Source organism: Phacochoerus africanus, chromosome 2 (genome assembly GCF_016906955.1).
Source record: "Phacochoerus africanus isolate WHEZ1 chromosome 2, ROS_Pafr_v1, whole genome shotgun sequence".
Taxonomy (NCBI): Eukaryota; Metazoa; Chordata; class Mammalia; order Artiodactyla; family Suidae; genus Phacochoerus; species Phacochoerus africanus.
Genome location: NC_062545.1, coordinates 32,192,212 through 32,208,552, shown reverse-complemented (window position 1 = coordinate 32,208,552; position 16,341 = coordinate 32,192,212). Strand labels below are relative to the sequence as shown.

Sequence of the window (16,341 nt, the reverse complement as noted above, 5' to 3'; positions counted from 1 at the left end):
TGAAAAAAGGACAGACTGAACTTCTTTGCAGAACAGATACTGACTCACAGACTTTGAAAAACTTATAGTCTCTGGAGGAGACAGTTTGGGGAGTGGGGGGATGCACTGGGGTTGTGGGTTGGAAATCCTATAAAATTGGATTGTGATGATCATTGTACAACTACAAATGTAATAAATTCATTGAGCAATTAAAAACAAGCAAAAAACAAACAAAAAAACAAAAAACAAAAACAAAAACAAAAAAACGAAACAAAGCAGCTAACATTATTTGAGTGGCAGTAAGGCTTTCTCTACCACTGTGAAGAATGGCCAAATTCACTGGCCAATCCACCTCCTGTTAATTATAATAAGCTACAAAATTAAAGAAAGTAATGCTATATTTTTCTTGAGAGCCCCATTTAGATTTGAGAAGAAGCTAAATTTGCCACTCTAAACTATAGTTTGCATTGGAATTATACTTTCATTCTTAAGTATGAGCTGGTTTATTTTGACCATTTATTAGTATCTTATTCTCTCAAGCAGAGGTACTTAAAAAGAGAAAACTAAATTGCTCAGTTTTTCTAATTGGTTACTCTTTTTTTTTGGTCTTTTTGCTATTTTTGGGGGCTGCTTCTGCGGCATATGGAGGTTCCCAGGCTAGGGGTCTAATCGGAGCTGTAGCCACCGGCCTACGCCAGAGCCACAACAACGCGGGATCCGAGCTGCGTCTGCAACCTACACCACAGCTCACAGCAACGCCGGATCCTTAACCCACTGAGCAAGGGCAGGGACCGAACCCGCAACCTCATGGTTCCTAGTCGGATTCATTACTAATTGGTTACTCTTGTAAATTAAAAAAAGAAGTTTTATTGGTCTCGTTGCCAGGGCAAAACTGCATATTGTAGTTAAAAACCTAATAAAAAAAAAAAACCTAATAAATAGAGCTCATATCGCCTAAGGGATTAGCCACCGTTGGCTGCAGGAACTCCAGCTTGTTTTCTCCAGTAAGTGGTCAACTTTTTAAATTGTTGGTAAAATTTATGACACCATTTTGAAGACTCACCTTTTTTTTGTTTTTTTTGTTTTTGTCTTTTTAGGGCTGCACCCATGGCATATGGAGGTTCCCAGGCTAGGGGTCGAATTGAAGCTGTAGCTGCTGGCCTACACCACAGCCATAGCAACTCAGAATCTGAGCCGTGTCTGTAACCTACACCACAGTTCACAGCAATGCCGGATCCTTAGCCCACTGAGTGAGGCCGGGGATCAAACCCACATCCTCATGGATACTAGTCAGATTTGCTTTTGCTGAGCCAGGACGGGACTTCCTGGAGACCCATCTTTAAGGTGTTCTAAGTACATCTGTATCTTTACCTGCCCTCAAGCTTGTGGCAAGAGTATAAACATACGTTTCTTCCTTCCCTGGCTATTGCCTTCCCCATAGCTGGATTCAATTATAATAACTTGTTAACTTGATTTAGATCAGATCATTTTTTTTTCGGAGTGATTTTATATTTCTCTTCAGCGCTACTGTGGATCTTAATCAACCATCACCCGGGAGAATGTTCTGGGACTCTCTCTAGTGACCCTGCACCTTTAGCAACGTCCCCTCCTTATTCATCTTCATCCTGTTTTTCATGACTGCGTCCCCGTGGATTGCATGTTGCTCCTTACTCTTCCAGGCCTGATAATCAGAGAACCTTGTGCTCTGGAACTTCAGTGCAAATATTTCTAGAACTTAGGTCAAAGGAATTAAGGGGTGGGAGTGGGGAAGTCACCTGGGAATTAGCTGAATGAATAGGAAAATCATGTCAACACACTTCTCAGCAGATTGTAACTCTGTCACACGGATCCCTGCTGGCATGTGCCTGAATTGTAGGAAGTGGGGATGCAGCAGACACGCAGGGGTGGGGTCAGCTTTGGCTGGTCTTGCTTTCCTGGCTGATGAACATACTGAGTGGAGCAATAGAGCAAATGGGATATGCCAGTGTGCATCATTTTGGCATACTGTCACCCTAAGATTCCATGCTTCTTATTAGCGTCTCTTATTTTTTATTTTTAATCTTTTTTTGCCTACTGCTTATTTTCTTAGTCTAGAAGTGCTTCTGAAATTTTGAAAACATTCTTAATTTTTAAAATCTCTGAAAGAGAAAGCTGTATGAAAATTACTGGCTGGCCTGATGTCTTTTTTTTAACTCTACTTTTTTTTTTGTCTTTTTGCCATTTCAATGTATGTTGCTCTAACCCACACTTTTGTTTATGATAGTTCCTAGTATGGCCCTGTGGTAGTTTAGCAAACATTTCTTTATTGGTGAAGGTTATTTCCAGTTTGTGATAATTCAAACAACACCAAGTATCTTCTACATAGAATCTAGTGTATTGGTACTTTTGTTTATTTTCCTAATATTGGAATTTTTTTTTTTTGGTCTTTTTGCCATTTCTAGGGCCTCTCCCGTGGCATATGGAGGTTCCTAGGCTAGGGGTTGAATTGGAGCTGTAGCCACCGGCCTATGCCAGAGCCACTGCAACGCTGGATCCGAGCTGTGTCTGCGACCTACACCACAGCTCAGGGTAACGCCGGATCCCTAACCCACCAGGGATGGAACCCGCAACCTCATGGTTCCTAGTCGGATTCGTTAACCACTGAGCCACGACGGGAACACCTCTACTTTTCTTTCAAAGCAATATATAACTGAATATTTATTATGCTGACTGTGAGTTCATTAGAAAAACTATGTAATCCTTCTAATTCTGATTTTAAGAGTATACCAAGGGGAGATTTCACAATTAAATGTGAGATTAAGTTTGAAATGCGTTCAAAAGAAAGATTCCAAATGCATATATAAAATTATTTTACATAGCAATGGGTATCACACTGAAAAAGAAAATCTATGAATATATTTCTTGCTGTGCCTGGAGAGAAATATTGGTTTTGAAATTGCTTTAAGGGCCACACATGATGCCCAGGACTTATGTTTAATGACTATTCCATATCCAATTATTGTAGGTTTTTTTGCCCCCCCATCTCCTTTTATCTAATATGAGATCTAGGGAACATTTCCAGCCAAATGAAGGGAAAGGGCTTGTATCAGTGAGCTTTCTCCCTTGTTCCATTTCCTACCCTATGGCACACTCAGTGTAAATCTTGATAGTGTTATTGCTCTCTCATTCCTTAGCTTAGTTTTTGTCACACTCACCCTTTGGGACACCTTCCTGTTAGGGAGGGGCTTTGTTCTCAGTGGTGTGTGGGGAACATACCCAGGCAGTTGAAAGAGGGTGGGTTGGGTGAAGTGAGGTATCCTCTGAGAAGGAAGGGGGGAGGAAGGAAGAATGTTAATGGGAGGGGTGTCCAGAAAATTGATTAATTCCTAAAAAGTGGGAAAAGGAGCAAATCCTAGATGCATAGGAGCAGGATGAGCTACAAAAATGCTCTAGGAGAGTTCCTGTCGTGGCTCAGCAGAAACAAATCTGACTAGCATCCATGAGGACACAGGTTTGATCCCTGGCCTTGCTCGGTGGGTTAAGGATCCAGTGTTGCTGTGAGCTATGGTGTAGGCAAATGTGGCTCGGCTCTGGCTTTGCTGTTGCTGTGGCTCCAATTCGACCTCTAGCCTAGGAACCTAGGTCTTTCTTGCTTAACATCAAATATTACAATTAGTGGTGTCTAATGAATTTAAAATATGCTGCCAGAAGTTCTTGTCGTGGCTCAGCAGTTGATGAACCCAACTAACATCCATGAGGATGATGGGTTTGTTCCCTGGCCTTGCTCACTGGGCTAAGGATCTGGCATTGCTGGGAGCTGTGGTCTAGGTCAGACACGGCTCGGATCTGATGTTACTGTTGCTGTGGCTCTGGCATTGGCTGTTGGCTACAGCTCCAATTTGACTCCTAGCCTGGGAACTTCCATATGCCGCCAGTGTGGCCCTAAAATAAAATAAAATAAAGTAAAACCAAATATGCTGCCAATTGTACAGTTCCTTCTACAGTGTCTAGGTGTTCAACTCTCATTTAGGTTGGATCTAAGGCTGCAGTTAGATCTGAAATTCTGTCTATGGGTAATCCAATCAATTTATATGGATGGTTCCATACTTTTGACTTCCAGGCTATAAAACCTAAGTACATCCAACCACAATATAATAAGTATGTTGCAGTATATAGGCCAGTGTTACAGGACAAGTTAAAATTGTTAGGATTCTTGTATGAACTTATTTCTGAATTCACTTCTGTAGAGCAGCTTCGCTGTCCTCTTTCCTTGTTGAGATCCTAAGAAATATTTACACTAATGGCTTGCTGGCCTCACTTACTTAATGTTTAGAGAATTATTGATTAGAAGGGAAAGCTATGGCAGTGAAGGAGGAAAACATTATGAATTACGTTGTGAGTATGTAGCTCATATTCGGTGAGAAATTTGGTGAGGTAGGGATACTTTATGTGCTATCTTTAGTGTATAGAAATAAATGGTTAAGTTGGTGAATTCAGGAAGACACGTCATTATTTGCTCCAAGGAGTGAAACTTAGGAAAACAGATGTGATAGGGAGGAGTAGGCTGTAGCTTGTTTATAATTGAGTGACCACAGGCTTCAGAGGGCCAGGAACACAGTTGGCATTTGGTCAAGGGGAGTTGAGGGTCCAGCTGAGATGGAGCTGTCTCGGAGGCAGTCTCAGATGCCCAATTATGAGACTCTTTGCTTCTTTAGAATGAGCAAATCCACATGCAAATATCATAAAGCGTTATATGGCCAAAGAGCATATGATGTCTCAGGCTATATTGAGAAGCTTGAGGAGGAGCTGAGGTTCGTTAAGTAGACAGAGAACGAGTTTATATAGGAAGAGGCTGTGCTGTAAATAAAGGTATTGTAACGACCCCGTGATTGTTGTATTGAGCCTGCAACCTTGAGAACTTCCTGGGTGCTACTGACTTGTTCTCTCTCCTGATAACATGTCATTAGCTGGTTATAAATGAACTAAATGTTCATGGCCCAAATCCGTATTTCTTCCTCTGTTCTGTTTGATGCTGGCACCTCATGGGAAGGAACTCCAGGCCCAGGAAGTAATACATCATATTCTCACGGTGCTTTTTATGAAGTGGCTTGTGCTCCCAGGAGTTGTCTGTCACCTTCCTTCTGTGACCACTTTCCTTGCCACTTGATCCTCCCAAGGAGCATCCAGCTCTTCGCAGAGTGTTAAGATCAGGAGAAGGAGGTGTCAACAACAGTAAAAACTTAGCTCCAGCAGCTCTGTTTCTACTTGTTGAAAGGTGCAATATTGTAAATGTTAGATACAATGCTAGGGTAAAGAGTTTCTACTTTTTCTTTCCATAAAGCCTCAAGATCAAACAAAACAGCAATGCTAAAAGCAAGTATATAAATGGAGGGATTAAGAGGGTGACCTACCTGAAAAACCTCATGGCGAGACACATAGATGCTCCAGCAGAAGGTAAAATGAAGAATCGAGAAATACTGTATACTCAAATGAACAGCTGGTTTAAGAAGTGCAGATAATCTCTGCCAGGATTTTCGTTGATTATTCGCGTATTAGCAGTACAAGAAGAGTTCTTTTTAAAGACTGGATTAATTGGATAATTTTTACTATGTGTAACTGGCATCCATGAATTCTTTCTCATCTCCCTTTATGAAATTCATTTACTATGGACATATAGTTGTCACTTAACTTATTAATATTAATACAGCATGTTAAGGAGTTACCGTCATGGCGCAGCAGAAACGAATCTGACTGGGAACCATGAGGTTGCGGGTTCAACCCCTGGCCTTGCTTAGTGGGTTAAGGATCTGGTGTTGCCATGAGCTGTGGTATAGGTCGCAGACGTGGCTTGGATCTGGCGTTGCTGTGGCTGTGGCTGTGGCTGGTGGCTACAGCTCCGATTTGACCCCTAGCCTGGGAACCTCCATATGCCACGGGTGCAACCCTAAAAGGACAAAACACACACACACACACACACAAAAGGCGTGTTAAAAGCAGGTATTTTAGATGCTAGAGGTCCTGAAAGTAATTTTTACATTTGTTTTATAAATATGATAGAATATGTAATTATATCTTAAGAATGATTAATATCCTTAGAATTTTAATATTTTAAATCGTGAAAGAGCTTGAATATTATCATTCTGCTCTTTTCAATTTGTCTGTGTTCTCCACTTTTCCTGAATCTGATTCTAAGCTCTACCTCTTAACTTGCTTTGTGTCCTTCGGTAAGTGACCTAATTTCTCTGTGATTTGGTTTCCTTATCTGGGGATAATAATGGTACTACTCTCATAAGGTTATTGCAGTTATTACATAAGTTTAATAAGTTCACAGAGCAGTGCCTGTACATGGCAAATACGATGTACGTTATTTTCTATTATTGTTGCTAAACTGATGGCAGACAGCATCATTTTTTCAGATTGGGATAGAACGATGAGCCAAGTACCACTGCCTTTTCTATTTTCCATCACTCATTACGTTTTCATCTCTAAAGTCATTGACAGGCACTAGGCAGGTGTCAGGGCCTCAGCCAGGTAGGAAATGGGCATTGCTAGATGGGGGGCGGTGGCAGGGAGGCGCTCAGGCAGAGCCCAAGCTCACAGGCTGGCTGAGAGGGGCAGGAAGAGGAGATGGGAGCGCTGCAAAGGAGTTCTTCCGGGGGTGCTGGGCACTAGTTCTGAAATCACCAGACTCTTCTAGAGCGGATTTGCTGTGCAGTGAAGACTTCTCCCTTTCCCCTCGCCCGCCCTGGTCATGAACAGGCTTGGGAGGCACTGAGCCTGAAGGGGACAGGCCTGTTTCCCCTGCTGAGAGGGCTGGGGGAGGAAAGCAGCTGACAGGGAGGTCATTACGAGGTCTGCATCAGGGAGAAACGGAAATGAGACTGTACAAATAAGAATGGAAAAAGTTCTTTTGCCAAGGGATGGAGTCATTAAGAATTCCAAAGTAAGGTTTGCTTTAGGGGAGTCTTTTGAAGTTATGTAATCAGTTTATAACTTCAGATCACCAATATGTAACTTTTCACTTGGAGCAGTGATCAGTCAAAATAATTTTGAGAATATATATCTATGTGTGTGACTGGGTCACTTAGCTGTACAGTAGAAAATTGACAGAACGCCGTAAACCAGCTATAACAGAAAAAATAAAAAGCATTATAGAAAAATAAAAATAATTTTGGTTTTTAAACACTATTGTATCACTAAAGATATGTAACTTTTTTCCATTTATGCAAATGAGCATAAAAGATTACCATTCAACTTTAATCAGCTGATGCCAGACTAACAGGCCCGTTTGGTTTGGCTCTTTTTTTTTTTTTTTTTTGCCTTGTGCAAGTCATGTGGAAGTTCCTGGGCCAGATATTGAACATGCACCAAAGCAGTGACAGTGCTGGATCCTTAACTGTCAAGCCACCAGGGAACTCCTGGTTTGGCTCTTAATTTAATTCCAAATTCTGGAATTTTGGTTTATGCCATTATCACAGGAAACATGCCTTTCTTTCATAGCTGCTGCAAGACAGGAATAAGTGATTGGAAGACAACAGTGCTCCAGGAATATCAAGTTTAACATCAGAAGGACACAATTTTTTTCGTGTTTGATATGCAGCCTGTTTATTTTTTTCATCATGGAAGTTGTGATTATTGTAATAACAAATAACAATATGAAATTACCTTCTCTTATAAAAACTGGCATCTTATTAACAAAACTGGCATTTCATTGTTTTTCTGATCACAATAACTTTGTCGAAGAAACTGAAGGTGAATAATAAGTATTTTATCTTTCAGAACCTTAAAGATGTTCACATTCCAATTGTTAATGAATGTGAATTTTCATATTGTGTAGCTCTGTTTATTTCCTATATTGAAAATAGAGTTGGATGCATCGTAATGTGAGACTGAGCCCTCTTTGGTGTGTATTAAATTATACACATCATTTAACTAAATGCAAATGATATGGTGAGTACTCCCTGAGTAAATAAATTTCCATGACTTATCAGATGCAGCCATCAGATGATTCTAAAAATACCCATCATGCTCTCAATGGCGTTTTTGCTGTTTGGATGCCAAGTTACAATCAAGAATGAAGTTCCTCAGGGTTTCATGGTCCATTGTATTAGAAATTATCAAGTGGCTTAGCACATCACTGATAATTTTCCCTAAACTATACCTGAAACTAGACCAAAGGGAAATAAAACTTCAGTCATTTTTGATGATGAGTTAAGACAGTCTTGACAGGTTTTTCTCTTTGGTGTTTCTTGCCATTCATTTATTGTTTCAAAATGTGACATTCTGTGTTTAACTTCCTATTTTCTCCTTCAGTGTTACAATGCATAATTTTATGTCAGTTATATTGGGTACAATTTTCAGTGTGAAGCCTTAAAAAATATACCCTGTCTCTGTTAGGTCCAAGGCAAAAATAATTTTCAAGCATAGTAATAGACAATCAGCAGGCATATTCAGAATTCCAGGTTGCAACATCTTTAGCATGGTTTTGTTGAAGATACCCTATGTATTGTTTGAAAAAAAAAGTCCCAACTCTCTTAGCCTTTATAGGTCAAATATAAAGGCTTTCCTTTTATATATAGTTTTCTTTCCTGGCTTTAACTATTTTGTTATTTTTCTTTGAGTTCTCTTAACATGTTATACCTTCATCTTTCTTTAAATGACGAGGTACCTTGTCTGGGCTGTGAAGAAGGGAGGCAAAGAATAATTTGTGGTCTAAAACCTGAAAAGCAGCCTTTTTAGTTTTAAACTATAACCTTGCAGGGTGATGTCTCTGGGACTAGTTTGGCAACCTAAGGAATCCACGTAGAAAATAGGAGGCTACTTAGCCTTACCCTAAAGATACCCAACTTTGATGTACTTGTTTATTTTCTTTGAATGATAGTCCTTTCTTTTATTATAAAGGAAAGACACCATTTATTGAAGCTGGATGGGGAGACTATTCACATTGATTTTACTAGGAGAGACATCTATTGCCATGAGACAAAAGAGCCTAAAAAAAAAAAAAATCCCACAAAATATATTGTTAAACAAGACATTTCCTAGTGAACAAAGATCATGCTAATATTATATATCAGGCAAAGTAGATTCTTACCTATCTCTAGATCCTTTATTGTTGAAGATGTTTTCTGATCAGAGTATATTATTTCAGTGCCTTCTAAGGCCTTATGCTTTGTTGAACCATAGTTCTCTATAAATCATGAGTTAAAGAATCAGTTCCGTTTCACTCTCTAGTAAAAAATAACTCCTTAAGATTCATGTTGGAAGTCATCTGTGGAGAATTCTTGCAACATAGTTGGTGCTTACTTTTTGCTAAAATTAAATTAATTAGCCTAACAGATTAGAGTAGCTCTCATGTTTCCCTTATTTCTTATTTAGAAAAGTAATGACATCTTACAAAATGGGAAAGCAGATTATATTGGTTAGTCAGTGCTGGCAGTGGTATCTTGAAAACTGAAGTTCCTTATTTTTCTGCTAAGTTATCACTAGACTTCTGCTTGGTGGAAGGGAATGACACCCTCACCCCCCAACAAACATACACAAAGGAAAGAATGTTGGAAAGAGAAATAATAACAGTTTCCATTTACTTGGAACATTTTTTTTTCTCCTAAAATCTTATCTTTAAAATATACATTATAACAATTACTGTTTTAAGCACTTTTTATAAATTCACTCCTTTAATGCCTGTAACACTTAGAGGTAGATCCTGTGGTTGACCTCATTTTATAGATAAGGAAACTGAAGCCACGTGGCTGAAAAGTGACCAAGCCAGGACTTGAGCTCACACACCCTGACTGCCTCTCAGCTTTAGGCTCCACTGTCTCTCTCAAGGCATGCTATTCACCGAGTCCAAAGAAAGCCATTCGGTTTCATTCTTGTTGAACTCTGAATGACGCAGCAGTTGATATTGTCAATTATCTTCTTGAAACTTTATCATCCTTTGCACCTGTGACAATTTTTTTTTTTTTTTTTTGTCTTTTTGCCATTTCTTGGGCCGCTCCTGCGGCACATGGAGGTTCCCAGGCTAGGGGTCGAATCAGAGCTGTAGCCACCGGCCTACGCCAGAGCCATAGCAACACAGGATCCGAGCCGCGTCTGCAACCTACACCACAGCTCTCGGCAACGCTGGATCGTTAACCCACTGAGCAAGAGCAGGGATGGAACCTGCAACCTCATGGTTCCTAGTCAGATTCGTTAACCACTGCACCACGACGGGAACTCCTGTTACAATTTTTTATTGGGCACTGTGCCATGTCAAGCACTGTTCTGGGCCCTGGGGTTATTTCAGCCAGTAAAAATCAGACAACAATCCTTGTATGGAACTCACATTCTAATGGAGAAAGATTATGACAGACAATGAAAATAAGCGTAAATTGCATAGTATGTTAGAAGATAGCAAGTGCTATGGAAATATATATCCATAAGTACATATACAGAGAGAAGGGTAGAGAGGATGTGGGAGCATCTCCTGGGGCCGAAGCACAAATTAAATGGCGTGGTTAAGTGCAGCCCTATCAAGAAAGTAATGTTTAAGCAAGGAATTAAAGGAGGTGAGGGTATGTGGGGAAGAGCATTCAAGGAGGAGGGAACAGGCAGCACAAGGGCTGTGGGGTGGGCTCCACCTGGCATGTTCATGGAAGAGCGAGGAGATAAGGGAGGCTGCAGAGGGACGAAGGTGAGAGCGGTGGACCCGAGGCCCGAGAACTATGGAGAGGGCAGCATAGGACCTTGCAGGATGCTCTGGGCAGGTTGGCTCTTCCTTTGAGAGACATGGGACCCTTTGGAGAAATTTGATCAGGGCGGTGACCTGATCTGAGTGTAGGTGTTTATAGGATCCATTTGGCTTAAGAAGAAGTATCAGCAGGGGTCAGAAGGCTATCGGGATAATCCAGGTGAAAGAAACAGAGGTGGCTCAGACAGAGGCGGCTCAGACAGAGGCAGCAGGGGATGGTGAGAATCGAGTCTGTTTTGAAGGTAGAGCCAACATGATTTGATTGGAAGTGGGTTGAGGGAAAGAGGAGAATCAAGGATGACCCCAAGGCTTTCAGCCTGATCACCTCAAACACAGTTCCTGTTACCTGAGGTGGGAAAGTCTGTAAGAGGAGCAGATAGGAAAGATCAGCTCAGTTTGGACGTAGAACAAAAACATATCAACAAAAACATGTTAAATATTAACATTAAAAGTTAAGACCAACCTAAATGTCCAACAAGAAACAACTGAATGGATAAACTATATCTCCATACAGTGGTGTACTAAGAAGACATAAAAATATTTTGCACATCTATATATTATTTATTGGAGTTCCCATTGTGGAGCAGCGGAAAGGAATCTGACTAGGAATCATGAGGTTGCGGGTTCAATCCCTGGCCTTGCTCACTTGGTTAAGAATCTGGCGTTGCTGTGAGCTGTGGTGTAGGTTGCAGACGCAGCTCATTCTGCATTGCTGTGGCTGTGGCGTAGACCAGCAGCTGTAGCTCTGATTTGACTCCTAGCCTGGGAACCTGCATGTGCCATAGGCGTGGTCCTCAAAAGCAAAAAAAAAAAAAAAAAGAAAAGGAGAATGCTGTATATTATTTATTGATATGACATATTAACTGAAAAAAGCTGGTTATCAAATAGTATTCATGGTACAACTCATGTCTTGCATGGGAAAAATAAGATACATAACAAAATTATGTAGTAGTAGTTTGAGGTAATTTAATTTTTTTGTTTTTATATCTATTTAAAAATTTTTATAATAATTTTCATGAATAAAAAGGGAAACTATTTTATTTATACTTTGGTAAGCTTCATATAAGTGTAATGTGAAAATAACATCTATGCATAGAAAAAGACTTGAAGGAAATATACCATAGGGTTAATATATTTTATATAAATAACAGGGTCATGAATGACTTTTGTTTCTTTTTTTTCTAGATTCTGGATAATTTCTTAAGTTTTAGCAAATGATAGCTAGTTCCAGGGCAATGTAAAAATATGTATAAATTAAAAGAAAAATGTCACACATGGTCAGTCAGCCAAAAGACTTTCCCTGTGGGGTACTGTATCTTCCTTCATTTTATGGATTGTGTTTTGAGATTATGAGACAGGTGTAGGACCATTGTATTATAAGGGGAGAGGAAGATATTCTTTTCCATATTTTGGGAAGCTCCAGAGGTACCAAGAACATCCCACTGTAATTTTTCAACAACCAGCCCTCTTCCTGCTGTGAAAACACACTGAGAAGCAGGAGGGGCAGGTTGGGAAAGACCTGGAAGCTCCATTGACTCCTCTACACCACTTCAAATAAGCTTACATAAGGAGTTTAAAAATGGCATCCATTTTATTAGAACATTTTACACACTATAAAATATTAACTAAGATCCATCTAACTTTTAAAATATTCACCCTTTTCTCTGTTGTCATTGGTGATGATTACTCTTGCCTTGATATCTCAAACTTCAACGTGATGTACTTTTTCTGAAGTTTAAAGCATATGAAGGTTTGAATGCTTCCAAGTTCAAACCCAACACTCCTTAATAGTTTTTTTAATACAACTCATTCTAGGCAGAGAGACTTTAAAGACACATTTACAACATTTTTGTGGTATCATTTTCAGATGCTGGTAGGCAGCACCGTATATCAAAATGTAATATCATGTTCTGAAAAAGTGATAGAGATATGAACTGGTTTCCTAGGTGAAATGATTGATTGACGTGATTTTGTTTTGTGATTTCAAGGGAGTGAAAAAAATAGACCCCAAAGTCTATGAAAAATTTATCAGTCACAGATTTGGAGAAGAAGTGGTACATTGCATAGATCTGTGCTCCATGCTGAAGAAAAAACAAAGTAATGGTTATTATCACTGTGAGTCATCAATTGTGATTGGTGAGTGCCATTTACAAATTATTTCTAATCTTTAGTTTTGATTTCTTTAACACCCTTTTGTTTTGGCATCTATTTTTTTGTTGTTGTTTTTCTCCATGACATATTCTGTTAAATATTATGTTAAGACAATAATACATTAAAATTTTTGTGGAACATAGGTGGAAAAATCCAGTGAGGAATTAAAAACTTCCTGGGAAATAAAAAATAAATAAATATTGAGATCCTGCTGTGTAGCACTGGGAACTACGTCTAGTCACTTATGACAGCATGATAACGTGAGAAAATAGAATGTGTACATGTCTGTGTAACTGAGTCACCATGCTGTACAGTAGAAAAAAAATTGTATTGGGGAAATAACAATAAAAAAAATAAATGTCAAAAAATTAAAAATAAATAATTTTTTGTGGAACATATTAAATATTCATATCTGTTAACCAGTATTTATTTATTAACTTTTTTCTTTTTGAAATTTTATTTTATGATTTTAATTTTTTCTATTATAGTTGATTTACAGTGTTCTGTCAATTTCTACTGTACTGACCCTTACTTTTTCTCCCATTATCCTCCATCATGCTCCATCACAAGTGACTAGATATAGTTCCCAGTGCTATACAGCAGGATCTCATTGCTTATCCACTCCAAATGCAATAGTCTGCATCTGCTAATACCTACAGTTTTTGTACTTTTGTGCTTTAAATATAATCATGTGAAGTCCTGAAATGTTGATTCAAAATTCATTTCAATTTAATTTTACTTCGTGAATATGAAGAAAGGATTTTTTTCTCAAAATGAATGTCTACATGGCCACAGCATTCTATACCAGGCATCTTCATGTTTGCTGCTTTTAATGAGGAATAGAGGCGTTCCTGTTGCAGCACAGCAGAAACGGATCTGACTAGGAACCATGAGGTTGCGGGTTTGATCCCTGGCCGTGCTCAGTGGGTTAAGGATCCGGCGTTGCCGTGAGCTATGTTGTAGGTCACAGACGCGGCTCGGATCCCGTGTTGCTGTGGCTGTGGTGTAGGCCAGAAGCTACAGCTCCCATTTGACCCCTAGCCTGGGAACTTCCATATGCCGTGGGTGCGGCCCCAAAAAGATAAAAGACAAAAGACAAAGAACAAAAAAGGAATAGAGTGTGCCAGGCCAGAAAGATTCACTCTAAGAAGGGAAAGCCTAGGGGGCCTGCACAAGCTGAAAACTTGTCCTTCAATTTCTTCCCTAAGAAAAACATGTTTTGAGGAGAAACAAAGATTCATACATAAATGCTCTATCATCTTGTCAGGGAGATGGCATCTGATGAGACAGATTCATACAATAATTATGTTTCCAAGGGCAAAGTGTGCTCACCAAATGAAGAACGTTTAAAGCCAGAACAGGGTATTTCTCATCGTTTGCAATGTGAATGAATTTCAAAGGAGCCTGATCTGCTGTGATTCAAATTTACTATTTCAAACCGGGCAATCTTCTTATAAAATTGTGAACTTGAAGACAACCTGATTTTCACACTTTTGAAGTAACATGAAAGTATTCAAAGAAGATAAATACGTCTATCTAAATATTTCAAGGTCTGCAACCAAGGTCATTTCTCTCCACATCAGCTGGAAGAAAACCTATGGAAATATACATCCTGAAGAAAACCTATGGAAATATACATCCTGAAAAATCTTAATACTGAAGTTTGTTTTAAAGCGTTTTTAAAATGTTCAAGAAACACAGTTTTATGTCTCAATTCCGAGATCTTCAGAGAAGTCATCATCATTTTACCTTCCAAAGACCTTAACTATCTCAAACAGAAGACAATCTGACATTTGAATTTTATGTTCTGAAACATTTCAAGTGTATTTTAAGGAAGATTTTCTTGTTTTCAGAATCTCTCTGAGAGAGCGGTCTTCCATCAGTTTTGATGAGAACCAAACATTTCATTTTAGGTTCATTGTAAAAGGCAAATTTAAATCCTCCTAGTGTAATACAGATTTTTGGCTAGCTTTCCGTATCTTCTCTGTAATTACTTTAAGCCAACCTTGAAGGAGAACTTAGTGCCTCATTGTCTCTCCCACTCCCATTTAAGAAAAAAAGAGCAGAACATAGATTTTATTGAAGGTATTGGGCTGCATTATACAGCTCACAGCATGTATCACCTATATTGCCATTAGACAGCTCTGTTCAGCTACCCCAAATTACTGTGTTCCACCCACTGAATTTTCTTTTATTGCTCTTTTTCAGCTTAGTTTCTAAAATTCCTCTTATTCTAGGCAATTTCTCCAGATTTTTTTCTCAAGCTTCTTTATCTCTTACCCTTTTCTAATGCAGAGCAATTTAGCTTCTTTCAAACTTCACAAATCTTGTACCCCCATATTGATCATTTAACATTATTTGAAAAATGGTTTTGGCCTATTACACGTAGTCTATGTTCTTCGGTCACATTTTGCGATGCCAGTCTGAACTTTAAAGTGATACCTGCATCTAAAATGATAATTATGTAGTAATTAACCAATTTTAATGCACACTAGAGTTGTATTTGCTTCGGATAATTACTGATTATCTTGATCTCACCGGAGTTTTGCAACAGAGAATATTTAGCAGGATTCAGGACTCTTTGTGAGTTTTGTTTCCTGTTCAGACTTAATTGGCTTACACTGGTTTGACTTCTTTTTGATTGAATTCTACCTCAGATTTAATGTCCATTCCCTTGAGCCATGAACCAATATTGTGTTGTATGCATTAATAAGAAGGACAGATTTTAGATCTTAAGATATCTTGTATTCAGAATTCTTGAGTAGAAGTTGGGCTTCAGGGACTCTGAGAACCTTCTGAAATTGTTTAAAGAGCTTTGTATGTAGGTACATGTGTGAATTTTTTCTGGGGAGAGAATTTGTTAGATTTGTGTATTTCCTATCTCTTCATTTGTTAATGGTGCATTCTTGGAGAGTTCTGGATTCCAAATCACTGATTTTCTTTTCAGCTGTCTCAGTTACACCATTTAAGACATTTAAAAAAATTAGCAGGAGTTCCCGTCGTGGCACAATGGGAACGAATCTGACTAGGACCCATGAGGTTGCGGGTTCAATCCCTGGCCTCACTCAGTGGGTTAAGGATCTGGCGCTGCTGTGAGCTGTGGTGTAGCTTGCAGACGTGGCTTGGAACCTGCGTTGCTGTGGCTGTGTGTAGGCCGGCAACAACAGCTCCGATTAGACCCCTAGCATGGAAACCTCCATATGCCGTGGGTAGGGCCCTAAAAAGGACAAAAAAAAAATTATCAGTGCTTCATTTCCAAGATTTCCAGTTGATTCTTTTTCATATTTTCCTGTTCTGATCTTTGCTCCATGGATACCATAAACTTCACTTCTTTCTTTGAGGATTTTAATATAATTAATTTTTAAAATTCTTTTCATATTTTGAAAATCTGGTTCCTTGAGTATGAAGCCTTCTATTTGTTGAATCTTTTGTGGCACTCGATTTCCTTTGGTGCTTTTGAAGTTTTTTTTGCATGTTTTACCCTTATAACCACGTTTGCAGAT

The 16,341-nt window shown here is 39.1% G+C and overlaps 1 protein-coding gene across 3 annotated transcripts in view; it reads left to right on the top strand.

Moving 5' to 3' along the window:
* Positions 1–16,341, top strand: part of AKAP7 (A-kinase anchoring protein 7) — a 139,062-nt gene that overhangs the window by 70,739 nt on the left and 51,982 nt on the right. For all 3 annotated transcript variants that reach the window (XR_007131954.1, XM_047758652.1, XM_047758662.1), the window contains exon 7: positions 12,676–12,823. Coding sequence is in view for 2 of the 3 variants with exons in the window: in XM_047758652.1 (XP_047614608.1) it covers positions 12,676–12,823 (148 nt within the window). In the remaining variant the exon portion in view is untranslated. The remainder of the gene's footprint in view (positions 1–12,675; positions 12,824–16,341) is intronic.